The sequence below is a fragment of the Gadus macrocephalus genome, chromosome 2 (assembly GCF_031168955.1).
Source record: "Gadus macrocephalus chromosome 2, ASM3116895v1".
Taxonomy (NCBI): domain Eukaryota; kingdom Metazoa; phylum Chordata; class Actinopteri; order Gadiformes; family Gadidae; genus Gadus; species Gadus macrocephalus.
The window spans coordinates 21,686,490-21,709,247 of record NC_082383.1 but is presented as its reverse complement, the minus strand read 5'-3'; the positions used below and the strand labels follow the sequence as shown (position 1 = coordinate 21,709,247).

The window sequence follows — 22,758 nt, the reverse complement described above, 5'->3', positions numbered from 1 at the left end:
TCTTCAATGCATGGATTTCTCAGCTACGTCACTGTTGCACTATGGCGTAACGTTTGTAAAAACTCGTAAATTTTTTTAGCTGATACATTTAGCTCACTTTCCTCACATGAGCGCACACTTCATGTAAAACACGTTATATGTAATTGTCAACAATGTTTAAATGTACAAAATCCATGTTAGAAATTGTATATTATTTTAATATCTAAATATAAATGTTGAACTTGTATCCAAATGTTGAATCTAAATGTCAAATGTAAATTTTAAATCTATATCTAAATGTTAAATGTCAATTAGCAAAGACAAGTACTGAACAAAGACAAGTCAAGTTGAAAGTTACATTTTGTTTATTCTTTACAGGGAACAAGCTTTTATGCTGAAAGTGTTACTGAAGGTATAGTCTGTAGAAATCCATAAGCAAGTGGGAAAAATTGATTGAAGGCCAAGTGGTCACCATTTACCCCTTACGGTCTCAGAGCCATAAGCACGAATGGGGGCGGTGGAGGGAAACCGCTGAAGTACTTCTTTTTGGATAACATCTGGCGGCTTCGGCGGTGTGAGCCCTTGGATTGGACAATGTAGGTAGATGCAGTCTGGTCCCTCGCCTTCTTCGGCCTCTGAAGCCACTTGGAGCTGGACAGCTGAGGAGCCTTCTTCAGTGGCCTGAAGAGGACTGGTTGTGCAGCGGCTTTACTTGAAGTAGAGTCCAAGCCGAAATCAGCCACATAGCTTGGATAGGCAGGGGTTTCCACAGGAGCAACATGGGCCCAGTCACCTGTATGACTGGAGAATACCGGCTGCTCTTCTTTGGTCATGTAGGAAGCCGAGGACCAAGTGCTTGGCTGGAAGGCGTTCATAGAGTCATACTTGGAGGCGTCAACCCCCTCTGAATGACGCTGTTCAGCTTCAGCAGCTGGGTATTGATAAACAGCCTGATCGACAAGGTTAGGGGAATAGCTTTGTGAACCTTCTTGTGCACCAGCTTGGAAGTTGAGGTTCAGTGAGGAGCTAGAGTAACCCCCTTTAGTGTCAGTACTAGGTACTGCTTCAGCCTCCAGAGGCTGTTCGCTAATGGTCGGCGCTGCCTGGGCCCTGTCACCTGAATTACTGACGTAAACCGGCTCCTCTTCTCTAGTCATGTAGGGAGCAGAAGACCAAGTGCTTGGCCGCTGGACCACATTCACAGAGTTGTAGTCGGAGAGGTCACTCTCTTCTGAAGGAAGATGTGCAGTTTCAGCAGCAGGGTATTGAAAAACATCCTCATAGACCAGGTTAGGGGAATAGCTTTGTGAACCTTCTTGTACACCAGCTGGGAGGTCACGGTGCAGTGAAGAGCTAGAGTAACCCCCTTTAGTGTCCGTTCTAGACACTGCATCAACCTGCAGAGCCGGTGCACTAATGGTCTGCGCTGCCGGGGCCACGTTACCTGAATTACTGACGTAAACCGGCTCCTCTTCTCTAGTCATGTAGGGAGCAGAAGACCAAGTGCTTGGCCGCTGGACCACATTCACAGAGTTGTAGTCGGAGAGGTCACTCTCTTCTGAAGGAAGCTGTGCAGTTTCAGCAGCTGGGTATTGAAAAACATCCTCATAGACCAGGTTAGGGGAGTAGCTTTGTGAACCAGCCTGGACATCGAGATACAGTGCAGAGCTAGAGTAACCCCCTTTAGTGTCAGTTCTAGATACTGCGTCAGCCTGCAGAGTCTGTGCACTAATGGTTGGAGCTGCCGGGGCCACGTTACCTGAATTAATGGAGATTACTGGCTTCCCTCTTTCGGTCCTGTAGGTAACATAGGACAACCTTCTTGGCTGGTCCGCATTGATTTGTGAGCCCTCTTGTTCACCAGCCTGGAAGTTGAGGTTCTTGGTAGGACCAATGTACCGGCCACTTTTAGACACTTGTTTAGACTCCAAAGTAGGACCACTACTGAATGCACCACCGTCCATCAACAGATATGGAGTAGGAGGGATAAGGTCAGAGCCTGCCAGTTTTGAAGATGGTTTGGTAGAAGGCTTAGGGAACTGAGGCTTTGTGCTGCCCCTCTGCTCCTCAAAAGAGTAATCATGCTGGTTGGGAGGGTTTAGAGGGAATGTCACTGGCTTGACTAGTTTCTGGTCTTCCATCTCAGCATTTTTCTGTCCAAACTCCACAGCTCTGCCTCCCTGGATCCTCGCCCCTTCCTCGGGGTTCAACGGAGCCTGCTTTGGAGCTGCAGCTAGTGGGACTTTTTTGCTTCGGTCTGAATATCCTTTTTCTTGGCTATATGCATCAAACATCAGAGTATGAGAAGTTTGTAGCTCGTCATCTTTATCACCCCCAATTTCAGGATGGTCAGTCTTGGAGGTATAGCTGTAACCTAAAATAAAATACAAAAACCATATCAAGTGACCATGTGAATCAAACAAGTAAAAAATATTCAATGTGCAATGTTACCCTTCATTGATGGAAAAGGAAGACTGCCACCAAACAGCAACAAACAAAACCAAGACACTCTGCAATACAAGAAAAAGTGTTAATCAGCTACACAGATAACTTAAGAGAGAAGACAAAAGCTACAACTCCAACACTACCTGAGAATGCACCCAACAGCCATGGCAAACTATATTGTATTTCCCAGACAGATTGGTTGAGGCCAAACCAGACCTAAAGCACTATTGCACTGATCCTCTGCTATCTCTTTATATTGTGGCCCTGTAGCCACTCAACGCAATCATTTGCAGCTCCTAGCCTTTGCAACATAATCATCCACATCAAGTACAGGTGTGCTATTTGCGCAACCATGTTCTTACTCCAATAGTATCCGTCTGCTTCCTGCAAGACGGAGGCGTGACTTGTAGTAGGCGTAACTTGTAGTAGGAGGCGTGTCTTGTACTTTTCTAAATCACGGAACCGATCTCTCTATAGCATTGGTGCGCGTGTACATAAATGACCGCTACTCCGACCTCAAATATTATGCCTTATATAAAAATAATGCACCCGACCCGCTCATTTAAAAATATGCTCTTGATTAGCTTAATCATAGCCATACTGGCTTACGTCAAACTGACATCCCGAGTCATATGCATTTAAGAAAAGAAGCCTATTACAATTTTACAATGACATGTAGCATAATGCATATAGCAGTTTAACGTGGGGAACCTGCTTAAGTTTAGCCTACTTTATCCCTTTATACCTTTAACAAAAAGACAGCAGATTAATCATTTAAAGAATTTTATTGAATACATTTCGGTTAAAACAATCCCCAATGGACTTTAATCGTTGTATTATCTTCAAGTATTCCAAAAAACAATTGCATGTCCTCGTAATACTCAAACATAAATAGAAAAGGATCCATAACTTCATACTTTTCTTTAGCAATTAAGGTGAGACCATTTTCTATGTAATTCTCTAGGGATTGTACAGCCTCGCTGTCTTCCATGCCAAGGAAGCACGTCACCTGGACTACACCTTTGAAGAGGTTCTGTTCCTTCATCTGTTTTAGCCACTTGCTCGCTCCATGTATGTTTAAGATCCTGCACGAGATAGAAAACAATTAAAATAAATATTACTGATAGAAACAGGACCAGAACAATGTCACTAACAGGAGGATAGTTATGAGAAAGCCTTCATATTATAGTGCTCACATTACAAGCCTTCATTTTATGAAGGCTTGTATTTAAGATTTAGCTTTCTGCTAAATCTTAAATACATTGCACTTTCTAAAATGCTTTAACTTTGCCTATATTTTCTATTTTAATACAACTTTGTATTTTACCCATTTCATTGCATGTTTTATTTTACTCATCTATTTTATTGTATGACGTTTATATGTGAAGCACTTTGAGTCTGCCTTGTGTATGAAAAGTGCCAAGTTGCCTTGCCTTATGTATTTGGCAGTCTTCAATGCATGGATTTCTCAGCTACGTCACTGTTGCACTATGGCGTAACGTTTGTAAAAACTCGTAAAATTTTTTAGCTGATACATTTAGCTCACTTTCCTCACATGAGCGCACACTTCATGTAAAACACGTTATATGTAATTGTCAACAATGTTTAAATGTACAAAATCCATGTTAGAAATTGTATATTATTTTAATATCTAAATATAAATGTTGAACTTGTATCCAAATGTTGAATCTAAATGTCAAATGTAAATTTTAAATCTATATCTAAATGTTAAATGTCAATTAGCAAAGACAAGTACTGAACAAAGACAAGTCAAGTTGAAAGTTACATTTTGTTTATTCTTTACAGGGAACAAGCTTTTATGCTGAAAGTGTTACTGAAGGTATAGTCTGTAGAAATCCATAAGCAAGTGGGAAAAATTGATTGAAGGCCAAGTGGTCACCATTTACCCCTTACGGTCTCAGAGCCATAAGCACGAATGGGGGCGGTGGAGGGAAACCGCTGAAGTACTTCTTCTTGGATAACATCTGGCGGCTTCGGCGGTGTGAGCCCTTGGATTGGACAATGTAGGTAGATGCAGTCTGGTCCCTCGCCTTCTTCGGCCTCTGAAGCCACTTGGAGCTGGACAGCTGAGGAGCCTTCTTCAGTGGCCTGAAGAGGACTGGTTGTGCAGCGGCTTTACTTGAAGTAGAGTCCAAGCCGAAATCAGCCACATAGCTTGGATAGGCAGGGGTTTCCACAGGAGCAACATGGGCCCAGTCACCTGTATGACTGGAGAATACCGGCTGCTCTTCTTTGGTCATGTAGGAAGCCGAGGACCAAGTGCTTGGCTGGAAGGCGTTCATAGAGTCATACTTGGAGGCGTCAACCCCCTCTGAATGACGCTGTTCAGCTTCAGCAGCTGGGTATTGATAAACAGCCTGATCGACAAGGTTAGGGGAATAGCTTTGTGAACCTTCTTGTGCACCAGCTTGGAAGTTGAGGTTCAGTGAGGAGCTAGAGTAACCCCCTTTAGTGTCAGTACTAGGTACTGCTTCAGCCTCCAGAGGCTGTTCGCTAATGGTCGGCGCTGCCTGGGCCCTGTCACCTGAATTACTGACGTAAACCGGCTCCTCTTCTCTAGTCATGTAGGGAGCAGAAGACCAAGTGCTTGGCCGCTGGACCACATTCACAGAGTTGTAGTCGGAGAGGTCACTCTCTTCTGAAGGAAGATGTGCAGTTTCAGCAGCAGGGTATTGAAAAACATCCTCATAGACCAGGTTAGGGGAATAGCTTTGTGAACCTTCTTGTACACCAGCTGGGAGGTCACGGTGCAGTGAAGAGCTAGAGTAACCCCCTTTAGTGTCCGTTCTAGACACTGCATCAACCTGCAGAGCCGGTGCACTAATGGTCTGCGCTGCCGGGGCCACGTTACCTGAATTACTGACGTAAACCGGCTCCTCTTCTCTAGTCATGTAGGGAGCAGAAGACCAAGTGCTTGGCCGCTGGACCACATTCACAGAGTTGTAGTCGGAGAGGTCACTCTCTTCTGAAGGAAGCTGTGCAGTTTCAGCAGCTGGGTATTGAAAAACATCCTCATAGACCAGGTTAGGGGAGTAGCTTTGTGAACCAGCCTGGACATCGAGATACAGTGCAGAGCTAGAGTAACCCCCTTTAGTGTCAGTTCTAGATACTGCGTCAGCCTGCAGAGTCTGTGCACTAATGGTTGGAGCTGCCGGGGCCACGTTACCTGAATTAATGGAGATTACTGGCTTCCCTCTTTCGGTCCTGTAGGTAGCATAGGACAACCTTCCTGGCTGGTCCGCATTGATTTGTGAGCCCTCTTGTTCACCAGCCTGGAAGTTGAGGTTCTGGGTAGGACCAATGTACCGGCCACTTTTAGACACTTGTTTAGACTCCAAAGTAGGACCACTACTGAATGCACCATCGTCCATCAACAGATATGGAGTAGGAGGGATAAGGTCAGAGCCTGCCAGTTCTGAAGATGGTTTGGTAGAAGGCTTAGGGAACTGAGGCTTTGTGCTGCCCCTCTGCTCCTCAAAAGAGTAATCATGCTGGTTGGGAGGGTTTAGAGGGAATGTCACTGGCTTGACTAGTTTCTGGTCTTCCATCTCAGCATTTTTCTGTCCAAACTCCACAGCTCTGCCTCCCTGGATCCTCGCCCCTTCCTCGGGGTTCAACGGAGCCTGCTTTGGAGCTGCAGCTAGTGGGACTTTTTTGCTTCGGTCTGAATATCCTTTTGCTAGGGTATATGCATCAAACATCAGAGTATGAGAAGTTTGTAGCTCGTCATCTTTATCACCCCCAATTTCAGGATGGTCAGTCTTGGAGGTATAGCTGTAACCTAAAATAAAATACAAAAACCATATCAAGTGACCATGTGAATCAAACAAGTAAAAAATATTCAATGTGCAATGTTACCCTTCATTGATGGAAAAGGAAGACTGCCACCAAACAGCAACAAACAAAACCAAGACACTCTGCAATACAAGAAAAAGTGTTAATCAGCTACACAGATAACTTAAGAGAGAAGACAAAAGCTACAACTCCAACACTACCTGAGAATGCACCCAACAGCCATGGCAAACTATATTGTATTTCCCAGACAGATTGGTTAAGGCCAAACCAGACCTAAAGCACTGTTGCACTGATCCTCTGCTATCTCTTTATATTGTGGCCCTGTAGCCACTCAACGCAAGCATTTGCAGCTCCTAGCCTTTGCAACATAATCATCCACATCAAGTACAGGTGTGCTATTTGCGCAACCATGTTCTTACTCCAATAGTATCCGTCTGCTTCCTGCAAGACGGAGGCGTGACTTGTAGTAGGCGTAACTTGTAGTAGGAGGCGTGTCTTGTACTTTTCTAAATCACGGAACCGATCTCTCTATAGCATTGGTGCGCGTGTACATAAATGACCGCAACTCCGACCTCAAATATTATGCCTTATATAAAAATAATGCACCCGACCCGCTCATTTAAAAATATGCTCTTGATTAGCTTAATCATAGCCATACTGGCTTACGTCAAACTGACATCCCGAGTCTTATGCATTTAAGAAAAGAAGCCTATTACAATTTTACAATGACATGTAGCATAATGCATATAGCAGTTTAACGTGGGGAACCTGCTTAAGTTTAGCCTACTTTATCCCTTTATACCTTTAACAAAAAGACAGCAGATTAATAATTTAAAGAATTTTATTGAATACATTTCGGTTAAAACAATCCCCAATGGACTTTAATCGTCGTATTATCTTCAATTTTTCCAATAAACAATTGCATGTCCTCATAATACTCAAACATAAATAGAAAAGGATCCATAACTTCATGCTTTTCTTTAGCAATTAAGGTGACACCATTTTCCATGTAATTCTCTAGGGATTGTACAGCCTCGCTGTCTTCCATGCAAAGGAAGCACGGCACCTGGACTACACCTTTGAAGAGGTTCTGTTTTAGCCACTTGCTCACTTCCTGTATGTTTTCAAGATCCTGCATGAGATAGAAAACAATGAATTACTATAAATGTTACTGATAGAAACAAGACCAGAACAATGTCACTAACAGGACGATAGTTATGAGAAAGCCTTCATATTATAGCGTTCACATTACAAGCCTTCATTTTATATATATTTGCCGATCTTCAATACATGGATTCCTCAGCTACGTCATCACTGTTGCACTGTGCAAACTCGGGGCTGTAGAATGTTGGTGTATTTTAGTGTCTCTCTTATTGTTCACATTTCTAGTCTAGGAACAGGCCAGGGCCTCTCATACTGATACAAGGTGTTATCCCCAACATTCTGCCATTGTTATGTCTCAGGGTAGGTTGAACCTGGTCCTCCGGGACATGGCCAGGGCCAGATACCTTATCAAGGCTGAGAGTGCATCTGTTCACGTGTTATTCATCTATCCCCTTTTTTGTATTATACTCGCCCCAACCCTTTGGTTTGACGAGAAGAGGGTTTCGACAGCCAAGGAACAAGTCATCGACCACCGGGTCCACTATAGATTATTCAACCTAAGTCTGTATCTCGCTGTACATCCTGGAATAAACCATCTATTCAACCCTCTAATCCAACCTGTCAAGCTGCTTTGATTTCGACTTCAAGAATTACTACTACGACTGAAAATACACAACGCAGAGTCTGTCCGAACAGTTTAGAAATAAGCTGAAATCTAACAGGGCAAAGAAGCAAGCAACATCTACTAGCCTGTGTACAGTATAGAGTATTTTGTGACTGTTCAGTGTGCATCAAACGTGGCAGGTCGTAAAGTAATGTAAACATAGCTAGCACCTTAGAAAGCAGCTTTCATCTTAAAGTCAAATAATTAGATAGGCAAAGGCTCAAATATGCAAAAGGTACGTTTGGGAATATGTTGAGGGTGTGTCTGTAAGCTTTCCTGGCTACAGACGGGGGATTAGTAATCCACTTCTTTTTATTTACTGACAAGATCTTAAAGGGGACATATTATCCCACCAGGTGTGAGTATGATTAGCCTTACAAGCCGTTTCGAAAATCTGCCCCATATGACATCACTAGTGGGCGTGTCCACCTAGATCTGTGCTGGATAGATCAGCCAGCCTACCCTGTGGACTGAAGTAAACAATGCTCATCTATCCAGCGCAGATCTAGCTGGACACGCCCACTACTGATGTCATATGGGGCAGATTTTCGAAACGGCTTGTAAGGCTAATCACACTCACACCTGGTGGTATAATATGTCCCCTTTAACTTCAGAGTTCGACTTCAAGGAAGAGCTTGCGTAATGTGTGAACCGTGATTTACAAGACTTTTTTTTACCGCGAAAAGAGGAACATCTTGTGTCGTGTCGTGTGGACCGCGATTTAGAAAAGTACAAGACACGCCTCCTCATACTACAAGTTACGCCTACTACAAGTTACGCCTCCGTCTTTCAGGACGCAGACAGACCCTACTCTCTTTATCTGCCTTTTTCATTGTCACTTGTTGCAGTTACAACCTCTGGTTTGTTCCTATGGAAATAGGATAGAAGGCCAATTGAGGGGTTTGTGGAATATTTTTTATTTTTATTTTTGTCCTGTTGGTGACAGCATTGTGCCGTAAAGGCCTACAGTCTGCCGGAAGTTAAAAGAAGGAGAAGAAGAAGAAGCAACCACTTGATGCAAATCTTTTCTTCTGATACTGCTCAGATACTCACCCTCACTACACTACATTTAGTCACATTTTGAGTCCCTTGGCAGGACGGGCTCTTAAAAGCATAGTGAACAAAAGATTATCACTGCAATGGACAAAACTCCAATGTTGTATCAGATGTGTATGTCCATGTTGGCACCTATGTGACCCCTTAAAAACCTGCTGATACTTTGCTGATATGCTGTGAAGCCAACATTTGGATCCACTTATTAGTCTTTGGGAGGGTGGCCATGTTTGTAATTTCTGAAAAAATCAGAATCTTTCAAAAACACTGTTTTGAATCATAGCTTAAGTCCCCCTCCGTGCGGGGATGTGCTGACCATTGCACGCCCACTCTGGGCGATTGGTCAAACACTTTGCACTTGTCTGCAAATTCACGCACGATGACACATTGCATCTTCAATTCAGCCCTACCTTTTCGAGCCCGAGTTCTTTTGTCTGGGCCGGAGTCAGTCAAATTCAAGATTTCATGATTCAAGAGATTTGCGTCACATGCATAGTGTCATACATTGTAATGAAAAAGTGACATCAGGTAAAAATAAGGTAAAAGCAAACAGTGCTATTGACAACAGGTATACCTGAATATTACCCCATTACATCTAATATAATTAAATTAGTTTAGATACCATTCATATATTTGTTTATTTTACATTGCCATGGTATATTGTCGAAGTTGTATATATCTTTAAAAAAGGGCATGAACTAGAACCAGAAAAAAGTATAATTTTATTCAACCATTTTAGTGGAAGTAGTATAATAGTTAGGAACATTCTGAAAAAAACCTGGGAAAAGCTGAATACACATATTGAATAGTATATATTTTACTATAGTTGAGGAAAACAGCAGCAAATTTGCAAAACTGGAAAAGCTGGCATAAGTGTATATCCACATATACCCTGTGTCTTGAGATTTACAACTGGGCCTAGACAAGCTATTTCCCTGAATATTACAATAAAATAGGTGAATTTTTTTTAAAGTCAGGCTACGAAGGCAAAAACAGACAGCATGTGACTTGAGGTGCAAGACTAGGGTGGGAGCCTGTGCGGCACGAACGATTGCCATGATTAAATGGCAGACTACAGACTACCCAGCAGATAGAGAAATTGGGACTTAAGTGAAATGGGAAGTGAAACAAAAACCAGAGGGCCGAATACAACATTGCTTCAGGGGACACTCAGAATGTGGTGGTGGGGGGGGCTAAATAGGAAAATCACCCCTTTAACCTACTTAAAACTTTGCACAACTCCATTTGAGCTGAACACATTTGAAAATTGCTTGTTTGACGAGAATGAAATGTTTGCGTTGACATAGCAACCATGTGCACCCTGTTTGGGCGGCAGGCAGATCCAAACACCAAGCACTTCTCTGGTCTACCACATCGTCGACATCGGAACGTTAACATCGTTACGAGATATGACCAGTCCAAATGTGACGCAAAGATGAACATTCAATAGTTATTTACCATCATTGAAACAATTCGACAACCTAGGATATACAGTCAAGAATAATTATCAGATTTGGCCGAAAACCGTACCATCTTTGGTTGGTCCATTGTGACGTGTTCGATAGACGTACAAGGCTATCGCTAGTTGGCATTTCATTATTAAACGCATAATTTAATGCTGCAGGAGCTGTGCTGTCATGAGCCATCTTCATTTTTAAGACAAAACTAAACGGCTAAACATAAGGTGTGAATTTTGATGGTAGTTCAGCTTTTTCAGAATAGTGTCAATGACTGTCGAGTCGAATAGCAAGGTCTGCAGCCATACTACAAATAATGAATACGAAAATCAAGTTTAAAAAAAAACCATTTAGTTTATTCAGGTTACAAACTTGTGCTGAAAAGGAAAGCCAATTACTGCTGGTCAGTGAAGCCACGCACAAGCATGAACAACACTACGATTGATGGCCAAGTGGTCACCATTTACCTCTTACGGTCTCAGATTTAGGCTTCATCGCCATAAGCACGGATGCGGGCGGTGGAGGGAAACCGCTGAAGTATTTCTTCCTGGAGAACACCTGACGGCCTCGGATGTGTCCACCCTTGGATTGGACATGGTAGGTAGCTGCAGACTGGTCCATCACCTTCTTTGGCCTCTGAAGCCACTTGGAGCTGGGCAGCTGAGGAGCCTCCTTCGATATCTGACGCCACTTGGAGCTGGGCAGCTGAGGAGCCTTCTTCAGTGGCTTAAAGAGGACTGGTTGTGCAGCGGTTTTACTTGAAGTCGAGTCCAAGCCGAAATCAGCCACAAAGCTTGGATAGGCAGGGGTTTCCACAGGAGCAACATGAGCCCAGTCACCTGTATGACTGGAGAATACCGGCTGCTCTTCTTTGGTCATGTAGGAAGCCGAGGACAAAGTGCTTGGCTGGACCGCATTTGCAGAGTCATAGCGGTCACCCTCTTTTGAAGGTGGTGCAGTTTCAGCATCTGGGTAATAAAAAACATCCTCATAGACCAGGTTAGGGGAATAGCTTTGTGAACCAGCCTGGACGTCGAGCTGCAGTGCAGAGCTATAGTAACCCCCATTAGTGTCACTACTAGATACTGTGTCAGCCTGCAGAGTCTGTGCGCCAATGGTCGGAGCTGCCTGGCCCATGTTACTGAATCCCGGCTCCTCTCCTCCGGTCCTCCTCCAGATTTGTGAGCCCTCTCGTTCACCAGCCTGGAAGTTGAGGTTCTGGGTAGGATTAAAGTACACGCCACTTTCCGACCCTTGTTTAGACTCCAAAGTAGGATCACTACTGAATGCATCATAAAACAGATATGAAGTAGGTGGGATAAGGTCAGAGCCTGCCAGTTCTGAAGATGGTTTGGTAGAGGGCTCATAAGCTGATGGGAACATAGGCTTTCTGCTTCCCCACTGCTCCTCAAATGAGTTATGCTGGTAGGGAGGTCTTAGAGGGAATGTCACTGGCCTGACATGGTTCCAGTCTTCAATCTTGGCATTTTCCTGTCCAAGCTCCAACGCTCCACCTCCCTGGAACCTCGCCCCTTCCTCTGGGTTCAATGGTGCCTGCTTTAAAGCTGCACCTAGTGGGATTTTGTTGCTTCGGTCTACTAGGCTATATAAATCCAACATCCCAGTTGGATAATTTGCTAGCTTGATATCCCCAGCCATAGCTTCAGGATGGTCAGTGGAGGTGTACTTGTACCCTAAGAGGAACAACACAAAAATATACAAAGTGAAAATCAAACAAGTAAAAACTGTTAAATGTGTAAATGTGGTATCAGACGTACACTTCATTGACGGGAAAGGAAGACTGCCACCAAACAGCAATAAACAAATCCAAGACAGTCTGCAATACAAGAAAAAAAAATTATTCAGTTACACATAACAAGATAAAATAGAATAGCCAAAAGCTACAATGCCAACTCTACCTGAGAATGTACCCAACAGCCATCATAATTGAAGCAGCACACTCCATTCAAAGTATTTTCCAGACAGGTTGGTTGGATGGTTCAGGCCAAACCAGACCAAAAAGACAGTTGCAGTGTTCCTCTGCTATCTCTTTATATAGTGGCCCTGCAACCACTCAACACCCAAGCATTAGCAGCTGTTAGCCTCTGCAACATAATCATCCACATCAGAAACAGGTGTGCTATTTGCAAACCATGTTCTTTATCGGTCTTCCTCATTGACATACGTTGCAAATCTCTCAATGTTTCAACATAACAATTATTTTGCCCCTTTTTGGGATACGTCTGATAATGCTCAGATACTTCCCCTCACTACACTACACTACAGTTCGTCACATTTTGAATCTCTTGGAAGGGCGGGCTCTTAAAGCATAATGAATAAGATATTATTATTAAGATTATCACTGACTGCTATGGACAAAACTCCAATATTGTATCAGATGTGTATGCCCATGTAGGAACCCATGTGCCTCTTAAAATCACGGTGATACTTTGTTGATATGCAGTGAAACAAACATTTGAATCTACTTTTTGTGTTTGATGGTCTTATTCATGGCTGTGTCTTGGGGAGGGTGACAGCCATGTTTGTATTTCTCCAAACCATGGACATAAGGAACCATGTATTAAACCGGAATCGAGCACAAAAAGTGGTTTGAGTTTGTTTGCAGCGCATTAACGTTTTTCCTCATGACATATGCCTGAACACATGGCTAATCTAAAGTTTTGGATAAGACATTGGACAGTTGGTTGTTGAAAAGGACATTGACCTTTGGACCCCAGTGATCACCATGGTCTCAGGACGTGACCCTGTGGCGATGTGTATTCATATGGAGCGCATGGTGAAATGTCGGCCTAGCTTGATATATGCAGTTTTGTAACTAGCCATAGTTCAAATATACTGCATATTGTCATGAGGATATTTTATATTACACGTGTTTTAACTTACTCAATTTATTCACGTAATATGATTATTTTATTGTTTGTAAAACATCATGGGGATTAAACTGAAAGTTGAACTGCATTTATTCAACGATGCAAGGAATTTAGATGCATGATGTTATAAAAAAAATGAAGACTTCTTATCCACCAATAGAACCATCTACAAAGCACAAATTGAATTACAGAAGTACATTTATTACAATTGAAGGAATAAGGAATGCTTTATGGAAAATATTGATGTTCTATAATGCAAATATGGTGAAACCACGGTCCCAAATGGGACCCATCAATTTGTAGATTTTACTTCGATCATTGATTGCTCATCCTGGAAGATGGAACATTTGCCGACATAAGCTAGATGCATATGTGAGCAATGGCAGGTTCAAGCAACGATTTAGTTTAAGGCAAAACGTGTCTAGGCCCAAAAATAGTGCCCCTGTCCTTAGTTGGTCCATTGTTGCCTTTTATGCAAGTACAAGGCCAACCATGCAGTTAGCATTTTATTTTCCATTTAATTTAGTGCTAGGGGAGCTCTTTTGCCGTCATGATCCATTACTATGACTAGAAAAGTTTAAATGTTTTTCAAAGAAAACCCAAGCGTGCATTTTGATGCAATGCAGCTTTTGTAGACGAGAGTCACTGACCGTTGTCAAATAGCAAGGCCTGAAGCCATACCACAAATACAGAACATGAACAAAATTTGACTTTTTGTAGTTTATTATTTTCAGGGTACAACCTTTCATGTTGAGAGGAAAAGCATTTCTGAATGATTGACGGTAGTCAGTGTAGCCATCGACAAGCAACAGCAGGAACAAGAAAGTACGATCGATGGCCAAGGGGCCCCATCAGTCACCGCCTCCTGTTTTGGATTCAGGTCTCATCGCCATGAGGACGTATGAGGGCGGTGGAGGGTAACCTCTGAAGTATTTCTTCCTGGAGAAGACCTGGCTGCCTCGACCATATCCACCATTGGCTTGGACAAGGTAGGTCGATGCGAGCGGTTCGCTCACCTCCTGTGGCCTCCGAGCACTGGGCTGCTCATAAGGAACCATCCTTGGCTGGAGAACTGGTTGTGCAGCATCTTTACATGAAGTAGAGTCCATGGTCCAATCAGCCCCATCGCAGGGATAGGCCGGGGTTTTAACAGAAGCAGCCTGGTCCCGGTTACCCGAAATACTGTTGGAAACCGGCTCATCGCCGCTGGTCATCTGAGCTGCAGCTAGTGGGACTTTGTTGCTTTGGTCTAAATATCGTTTCAGTCTGCCATATGCATCAGACATTCCAGTTGGAGAAGTATCTAGCTTGCCATCTTTAGCACCCCTAATGTTCGGTTGGTCAGTCTTGGATCTAGACATGTACCCTAAGAGGATAGAAGACAAAAGCCATGCTACATAAGTGAAAGTGAGAATCAAACAATTAAAAGACAATGTTAAATGTGCAATTTTACCGTTCAGTTGTGGGAAAGGAAGACAGCCACCCAACAGCAACAAACAAATCCATGACACTCTGCAATACAAGAAAAAATGTAAATTCATTTACACAGATAACTTAACAGAAAAGCCTAAAGTTAGAATGTCAACTCTACCTGAGAATGTACCCAACAGTCATCATAGTTGAAGCAGCACACTCCAAAGTATTTTCCAGAAAGGTTGGTTGGTTGGTTCAGGCCAAACCAGACCAAAAAGACAGTTGCAGTGTTCCTCTGCTGTCTCTTTATATAGTGGCCCTGCAACCACTCAACACCCAAGCATTAGCAGCTGTTAGCCTCTGCAACATAATCATCCACATCAGAAACAGGTGTGCTATTTGCAAACCATGTTCTTTATCGGTCTTCCTCATTGACATACGTTGCAAATCTCTCAATGTTTCAACATAACAATTATTTTGCCCCTTTTTGGGATACGTCTGATAATGCTCAGATACTTCCCCTCACTACACTACACTACAGTTCGTCACATTTTGAATCTCTTGGAAGGGCGGGCTCTTAAAGCATAATGAATAAGATATTATTATTAAGATTATCACTGACTGCTATGGACAAAACTCCAATATTGTATCAGATGTGTATGCCCGTGTAGGAACCCATGTGCCTCTTAAAATCACGGTGATACTTTGTTGATATGCAGTGAAACAAACATTTGAATCTACTTTTTGTGTTTGATGGTCTTATTCATGGCTGTGTCTTGGGGAGGGTGACAGCCATGTTTGTATTTCTCCAAACCATGGACATAAGGAACCATGTATTAAACCGGAATCGAGCACAAAAAGTGGTTTGAGTTTGTTTGCAGCGCATTAACGTTTTTCCTCATGACATATGCCTGAACACATGGCTAATCTAAAGTTTTGGATAAGACATTGGACAGTTGGTTGTTGAAAAGGACATTGACCTTTGGACCCCAGTGATCACCATGGTCTCAGGACGTGACCCTGTGGCGATGTGTATTCATATGGAGCGCATGGTGAAATGTCGGCCTAGCTTGATATATGCAGTTTTGTAACTAGCCATAGTTCAAATATACTGCATATTGTCATGAGGATATTTTATATTACACGTGTTTTAACTTACTCAATTTATTCACGTAATATGATTATTTTATTGTTTGTAAAACATCATGGGGATTAAACTGAAAGTTGAACTGCATTTATTCAACGATGCAAGGAATTTAGATGCATGATGTTATAAAAAAAATGAAGACTTCTTATCCACCAATAGAACCATCTACAAAGCACAAATTGAATTACAGAAGTACATTTATTACAATTGAAGGAATAAGGAATGCTTTATGGAAAATATTGATGTTCTATAATGCAAATATGGTGAAACCACGGTCCCAAATGGGACCCATCAATTTGTAGATTTTACTTCGATCATTGATTGCTCATCCTGGAAGATGGAACATTTGCCGACATAAGCTAGATGCATATGTGAGCAATGGCAGGTTCAAGCAACGATTTAGTTTAAGGCAAAACGTGTCTAGGCCCAAAAATAGTGCCCCTGTCCTTAGTTGGTCCATTGTTGCCTTTTATGCAACTACAAGGCCAACCATGCAGTTAGCATTTTATTTTCCATTTAATTTAGTGCTAGGGGAGCTCTTTTGCCGTCATGATCCATTACTATGACTAGAAAAGTTTAAATGTTTTTCAAAGAAAACCCAAGCGTGCATTTTGATGCAATGCAGCTTTTGTAGACGAGAGTCACTGACCGTTGTCAAATAGCAAGGCCTGAAGCCATACCACAAATACAGAACATGAACAAAATTTGACTTTTTGTAGTTTATTATTTTCAGGGTACAACCTTTCATGTTGAGAGGAAAAGCATTTCTGAATGATTGACGGTAGTCAGTGTAGCCATCGACAAGCAACAGCAGGAACAAGAAAGTACGATCGATGGCCAAGGGGCCCATCAGTCACCGCCTCCTGTTTTGGATTCAGGTCTCATCGCCATGAGGACGTATGAGGGCGGTGGAGGGTAACCTCTGAAGTATTTCTTCCTGGAGAACACCTGGCTGCCTCGACCATATCCACCATTGGCTTGGACAAGGTAGGTCGATGCGAGCGGTTCGCTCACCTCCTGTGGCCTCCGAGCACTGGGCTGCTCATAAGGAACCATCCTTGGCTGGAGAACTGGTTGTGCAGCATCTTTACATGAAGTGGAGTCCATGGTCCAATCAGCCCCATCGCAGGGATAGGCCGGGGTTTTAACAGGAGCAGCCTGGTCCCGGTTACCCGAAATACTGTTGGAAACCGGCTCATCGCCGCTGGTCATCTGAGCTGCAGCTAGTGGGACTTTGTTGCTTTGGTCTAAATATCGTTTTAGTCTGCCATATGCATCAGACATTCCAGTTGGAGAAGTATCTAGCTTGCCATCTTTAGCACCCCTAATGTTCGGTTGGTCAGTCTTGGATCTAGACATGTACCCTAAGAGGATAGAAGACAAAAGCCATGCTACATAAGTGAAAGTGAGAATCAAATAATTAAAAGACAATGTTAAATGTGTAATTTTACCGTTCAGTTGCGGGAGAGGAAGACAGCCACCCAACAGCAACAAACAAATCCATGACACTCTGCAATACAAGAAAAAAATAATATTAATTTACACAGATAACTTAACAGAAAAGCCTAAAGTTAGAATGTCAACTCTACCTGAGAATGCACCCAACAGCCATGGCTAGTACAGTAGAAGCAGCACACTCTATTCAAAGTATTTCCCAGACAGGTTGGTTGAGGCTAGACCGGATCTGCACTGTTGCACTGGACCTCTGCTATCTCTTTATATAGTGGACCTGCATCCACTCAACACCAAAGCATTAGCAGCTGTTAGCCTATGCAACGTAATCATCTACATCAGAAACAGGTGTGCTATTGGTACAACCATGGTCTTTATCTGACCTCTTCCTTGACAAATTTTGCAAATCTTTCCACGTTTCAACATAATAACAATTATTTAGCCCTCTTTGGTCTACTTCTGATACTGCTGAGATGTTTCCCCTCACTACACAACAGTTTGTCACATCTTGAATCCCTTGGCAGGACGGGCTCTTAAAAGCATATTGAATAAAAGATTATCGCTGACTGCTATGGACAAAACTTCAATGTTGTATCAAAGTGTTTAGGCCTATGTCCATTTAGGTTTCTTAAAAACACAATGATACTTTGTTCAAAACAAACATTTGAGCCCACTTATTGCGTTTGATGGACTTATACATGGCTGTGTCTTTGGAATGTTTCTATGCTTGAGCGAGAGCGTCATTTAAAGCTTCTGGTACGACATTGGACAGTTGTTGAGAACACATCAACGTTTTCACCCCAGCGATCCGCTACGGCATCAGAATGGGATCCTGTGGCGATGTGTATGTGTGCCACCCAGCATCCAGTGGCTTCAGAGGCTAAAGTCGGGGAGAAAGCCACTCCCATCTACCTGCATCGTCCAATCCAAGGGTGGATACCACCAAGGCAGGAAGGTGTAAAATACTTCAGCTGTTTCCCTTCATCACCCTTATGGGGAGAAAACCAGAATCTGAGACCTTAAGGTTTAAATGGTGAACACTTAGCCATTGTTTGCAGATTGTTTTTCTTGCTCCTGTTGCTGCTTGTGGAGGGCAACACTGACTACACTATTAATAATTATGAAATGCTTTTCTCTCATTCAGCATAAGGGTTGTACCCTGCCAGGAATGACAAACTACTAAGGCAGCAGCCTTGCTATTTGACTCAACTGTTAGTGACTCTATTCTACAAAAGCTGCATTACATCAACACTCACGTAGACTTGAAGTCTAGCCAAGTAATATCAACACTCTCAAATACTGCACTACCCAATGGTTTAACATGGAGAATAAGTTTGCCGTACAGTCTGTCAAAACATTGACAGACAGACATGAGTTAGTCGGACTTCATGATCCTATGAACCACTCTATTCAAGCTTTAAATGTTTAACAAATATTTGGTAAAAGCTTTTTTAACTTTGCCTTTATTTTCTATTTTAATACTAAAATGCCTTTTTAACTTTCTATTTTACCCATTTCTTTGCATATGTTTTTCTTTTACTTATCTATTATTTTATTTTATTGTATGACAATGTTTATATGTGAAGCACTTTGAGTCTGCCTTGTGTATGAAAAGTGCTATATAAATAAAGTTGCCTTGCCTTGCCTAAAATGTAGGCCTCCTAAAACACTTTGCTTCAGCGAACGCGGTTGTGATAGCGCACCCTCTGGGTGGGAGGGGTTACTGCACTGTCCCCCCTGGTGAACCCCCTTCTCTCGTCTTCTAGCCATTGTCTGGCCTCTTCTAGGGACAGCCAATGGAAGCAATCTGCCATAAAAGAAGCAATCATCTCTTCTGTGGTGTGTGACCCACGCAAACAGCTCTCTGAATGTTTTAAGAGAACATATAAAAAGCACATCTGTTTCCCAGCTGTACCGTTTATGTGTCATGCGGTGCTGCAGTGAATGTAAATTAGCTCATTACTCATTCCTCTAACTTGTCTGTGGCTGTGCTGGCCTCGAAGGGTAGTTTGCTTGTCTTGTTTCTTGTCTCAGTTACACGGCATGTGTCCCTTTTCCCTTAAAATCTCATTGCAATTTGTCATTATTTGAATTAAAACCAATCGAACGCAGGAACATAGTCTGCTGTGCTGTACGCTCAATAGACAAATAAAATAAAATGCACCAAGAACGTGCAACACAAAAAGCAGACCAAACCTTTTCAGAGTAGATTAAATATCAAACTAAAAGGGCAAATAACAAACCCTTCCTCTATGTTTCCAACATTGATAGAATTACAGAAGCAAATTGACATTGAAGAATTGCTTTTCATGCACCTGTGATTGACAAGCAACGTGGATTGCCTAAATTAACAGGACAGAGATGTCCTTACGGTTCAGTCATTAACAGGGAGCAGTCTGCCATCTTATTTGGCTCCTACAGAGGCCAACTCCAAACAGAAGCAGAACATTTCCCCCGCTTATAGCTGAAAGATCGTATTTCTAACAAATGACGCAGAAAAAGCAGCTCTTCAATCGGCATCTTTAATGAAGCCTAGTTTATGTCCCACCGGTTCAGTGGTTCATCCCCTTCCTATTTAGTTACTGCAGCTAGAAAAGCCGAATCTTGCTGGTCCAGCTCTTTGATTCGGCAAGAAACGTAATGAAGGAGTAGCTGACATACTGCTTGCTCTGTGAGGGGAAATGACAAGTGCCCATGATCAAGCAGAAGGGTGGGCTCTCCTCAGACATTGATGAACATGCCAGAAGCGCTGCGCAGCAAAGACCTAGCTCCATTTGTGTAATTATGTGCATCCCACCACAATGTTGTGGTAGAAAGAAGTCCACGTCGTTGCTCTGAGAATAACTCGGGCTTGGTTTCCGACCCGTAGCGCAGCTCTGCTGGAGATCCAGGCGGTAGACCGCGGGGGCTGTGTAAACCAACAGGGGGTTTCCTGACTGAGGAGTCCAGCTGGGAGGCAGAAACACTGCAATGCTGCTTTGAAGTTCTTTGATTATTTTTAATATTTCATTATTGGAGGAACAAACAAGATCAATTTCTCGGGATAATATGAAAAAAAAAAATTGCCGATCTCTCCACCCTCCCACACACACACATTTGGCCAACTCTCACACAGGGATATGCTATCAGCCGAGCCACGTGTGCACGCACACACAAACACACAAACGCACACACACACACACACACACACACACACGCAAACACACACGCACACATGCAGAGGCATGTAGAGCTAAGGAGAGAGATGAGGAGAGGGAATATGTGTGTGTGATATAGGACTGATAAGTGGGTCAGGATTGTGTGGATTGTGTTCCACTGAGTAAGTTTCCTGCGTGGGTTGGCCTCTGCAGCTGAGCAAAACTTCAGAAATTTGTGTGGGTGGTTTTGTGTGTGTGTGCGTGTGTGTGCATCACCTGTGCATTTCTGTCCATCTATATCCACTCACCTGTGCAAGTGTGAGAGGATGTGTATGTAACTGCTGATGTTAAACAAACCAGATCCCAGCAAACAGAACCTGACTCTCCATCGGCCACAGAGTACAGTTGTCACATTTCATATTCATTGATGCAAACTGTTTACCCCATGAACCATATCCAAAATCCAGAAAGTAGCATCCTAACCAACTTCATTGAAATATTCATTACAATTTTTACTATAAACTCTTTAAATATGTATATATGTATATTTATATATATATATTGTGACACAGGCACGTGGGCGAAGACACACACGTATACACACACACACACGCGCATGCTCGTGTAAATGCGTGAAAACTTGCGCACGGCCAACTGATTTCTAATCCAAGAGAAAGGGAGCGGAGTCCAAGTAGTAAGAGACAAACGTAGAAAGAGACAGCCCACCTGCTGACGCTTCCTAGCAGTCGGTTGAAGAAATGGGTCTAAATCGCAGTGTGGATGGGAGAATGTTCCAGAACTTGGCTAAGCATAGCTGGAGGATTCTCTCCCGACCCTCTTGGCCTCCATCTCCCCCGCCCGTTCTCTGTACCTCTGAAGGCCAATACACCGGGGACCCCCTGGGATAGCATGGGGCTGTCACTCATCATTCATCACATGCACCGTTCCCCCTCTCTCATCCTCACCCTCCCACATTTCACCCTATCTACCTATCTATCTATCTATCTATCTATCTATCTATCTCTCTCTCTCTCTCTCTCTCTCTCTCTCTCTCTCTCTCTCTCTCTCTCTCTCTCTCTCTCTCTCTCTCTCTCTCTCTCTCTCTCTCTCTCTCTCTCTCTCTCTCTCTCTCTCTCTCTCTCTCCCTCTCTCTCCCTCTCTCTCTCTCTCTCTCTCTCTCTCTCTCTCTCTCTCTCTCTCTCTCTCTCTCTCTATATATATATATATATATATGCTGCTAACCCAGCTAAAGTCGAGACTAACCACAAAGAGCAGCCTTCAAGTGTGAAACGTGACTCAGAGCGATAGCCACACGGATAAAGAATAGTATTAATAGAGCAGCACTGCACCCCCACACCCTCCCCGCTCACCCTCCCCCCTCCACCCACACCCTCCGCCTCCACCCGCATTGTCCTCCCCTACACCACCTCAGTAGTCATGGCTCCTGGGGTCCAAGCAGGGACCACTAGTGGCCCGGGAGTATAAAGTATTAGCATAGATGAAGCCCACTCAATGCAATCGGACACGACAGGCGAGGAAGAACAGAGTGGGGAAAGAGGAAATGGAGGCAGAGAGAGGGAGGGAGAGAGAGAGAGAGAGAGAGAGAGAGAGAGAGAGAGAGAGAGAGAGAGAGAGAGAGAGAGAGAGAGAGAGAGAGAGAGAGAGAGATGTGAAAAAAGGCAGAGTTGCATGAGAGAGAGAGTGAGAGGGAAGAGGAAAGGAAGGACAGAGAGGGGGGTAGATAGATGGAGAGAACGATAGGGAGATGAACTCCCTTCCTTACTAACTTCCACTTTCCTCGCTCCCTTTCTCTCTGTCTCATTCTCTTTTCACTCATACTGACAAACAGGTCAGCTTCCTCCTGTCCCTCCTGTCTCTCTCCACACATCCACTGAGGCACTGAAGAGACTACATTAGTGTGTGTGTGTGTGTGTGTGTGTGTGTGTGTGTGTGTGTGTGTGTGTGTGTGTGTGTGTGTGTGTGTGTGTGTGTGTGTGTGTGTGTGTGTGTGTGCATGAGTGTGTTTGTGTGTGTATCCTTGTGTGATTGGGTAAGGTTCCGTTTAGACTTCCGACCTGTCATCAGTGAGAGCATGCACACGCACATGTGCACACACACACACACGCACGCACGCACACACACACACACACACACACACACACACACACACACACACACACACACACACACACACACACAC

General features: G+C 43.4%; 2 protein-coding genes across 6 annotated transcripts; both read right to left on the bottom strand.

Annotated features, from left to right (window-relative positions):
* Window positions 1–335: 335 nt before the first annotated feature.
* On the bottom strand, window positions 336–2,731 carry LOC132473414 (uncharacterized). Its single transcript, XM_060073542.1, has 3 exons — window positions 2,568–2,731; window positions 2,431–2,489; window positions 336–2,353 (listed from the first exon to the last, which is right to left on the bottom strand). Exons 1-3 carry the CDS (start codon window positions 2,588–2,590, stop codon window positions 462–464), a joined length of 1,974 nt encoding a protein of 657 aa, XP_059929525.1. The 5' UTR covers window positions 2,591–2,731; the 3' UTR covers window positions 336–461.
* A 1,479-nt stretch (window positions 2,732–4,210) lies between these two features.
* LOC132473424 (uncharacterized) lies at window positions 4,211–17,656 on the bottom strand. 5 transcript variants are annotated; one of them, XM_060073574.1, is made up of 5 exons: window positions 12,438–12,549; window positions 12,297–12,355; window positions 11,248–12,212; window positions 11,143–11,187; window positions 4,231–4,520 (listed from the first exon to the last, which is right to left on the bottom strand). In XM_060073574.1, the coding sequence occupies exons 1-5, from the start codon at window positions 12,482–12,484 to the stop codon at window positions 4,335–4,337; spliced, it is 1,302 nt and encodes a 433-aa protein (XP_059929557.1). In that variant the 5' UTR covers window positions 12,485–12,549; the 3' UTR covers window positions 4,231–4,334. The 5 variants fall into 5 exon arrangements, with proteins under 5 accessions (XP_059929539.1, XP_059929549.1, XP_059929557.1 ...); XM_060073556.1 differs by lacking the exons at window positions 11,143–11,187; window positions 11,248–12,212; window positions 12,297–12,355; window positions 12,438–12,549 and adding exons at window positions 6,304–6,362; window positions 6,441–6,476; window positions 17,613–17,656 and having other exon boundaries at window positions 4,211–6,226; XM_060073566.1 differs by having other exon boundaries at window positions 4,222–4,520; window positions 11,143–12,212; window positions 12,438–12,573.
* Window positions 17,657–22,758: the final 5,102 nt, after the last annotated feature.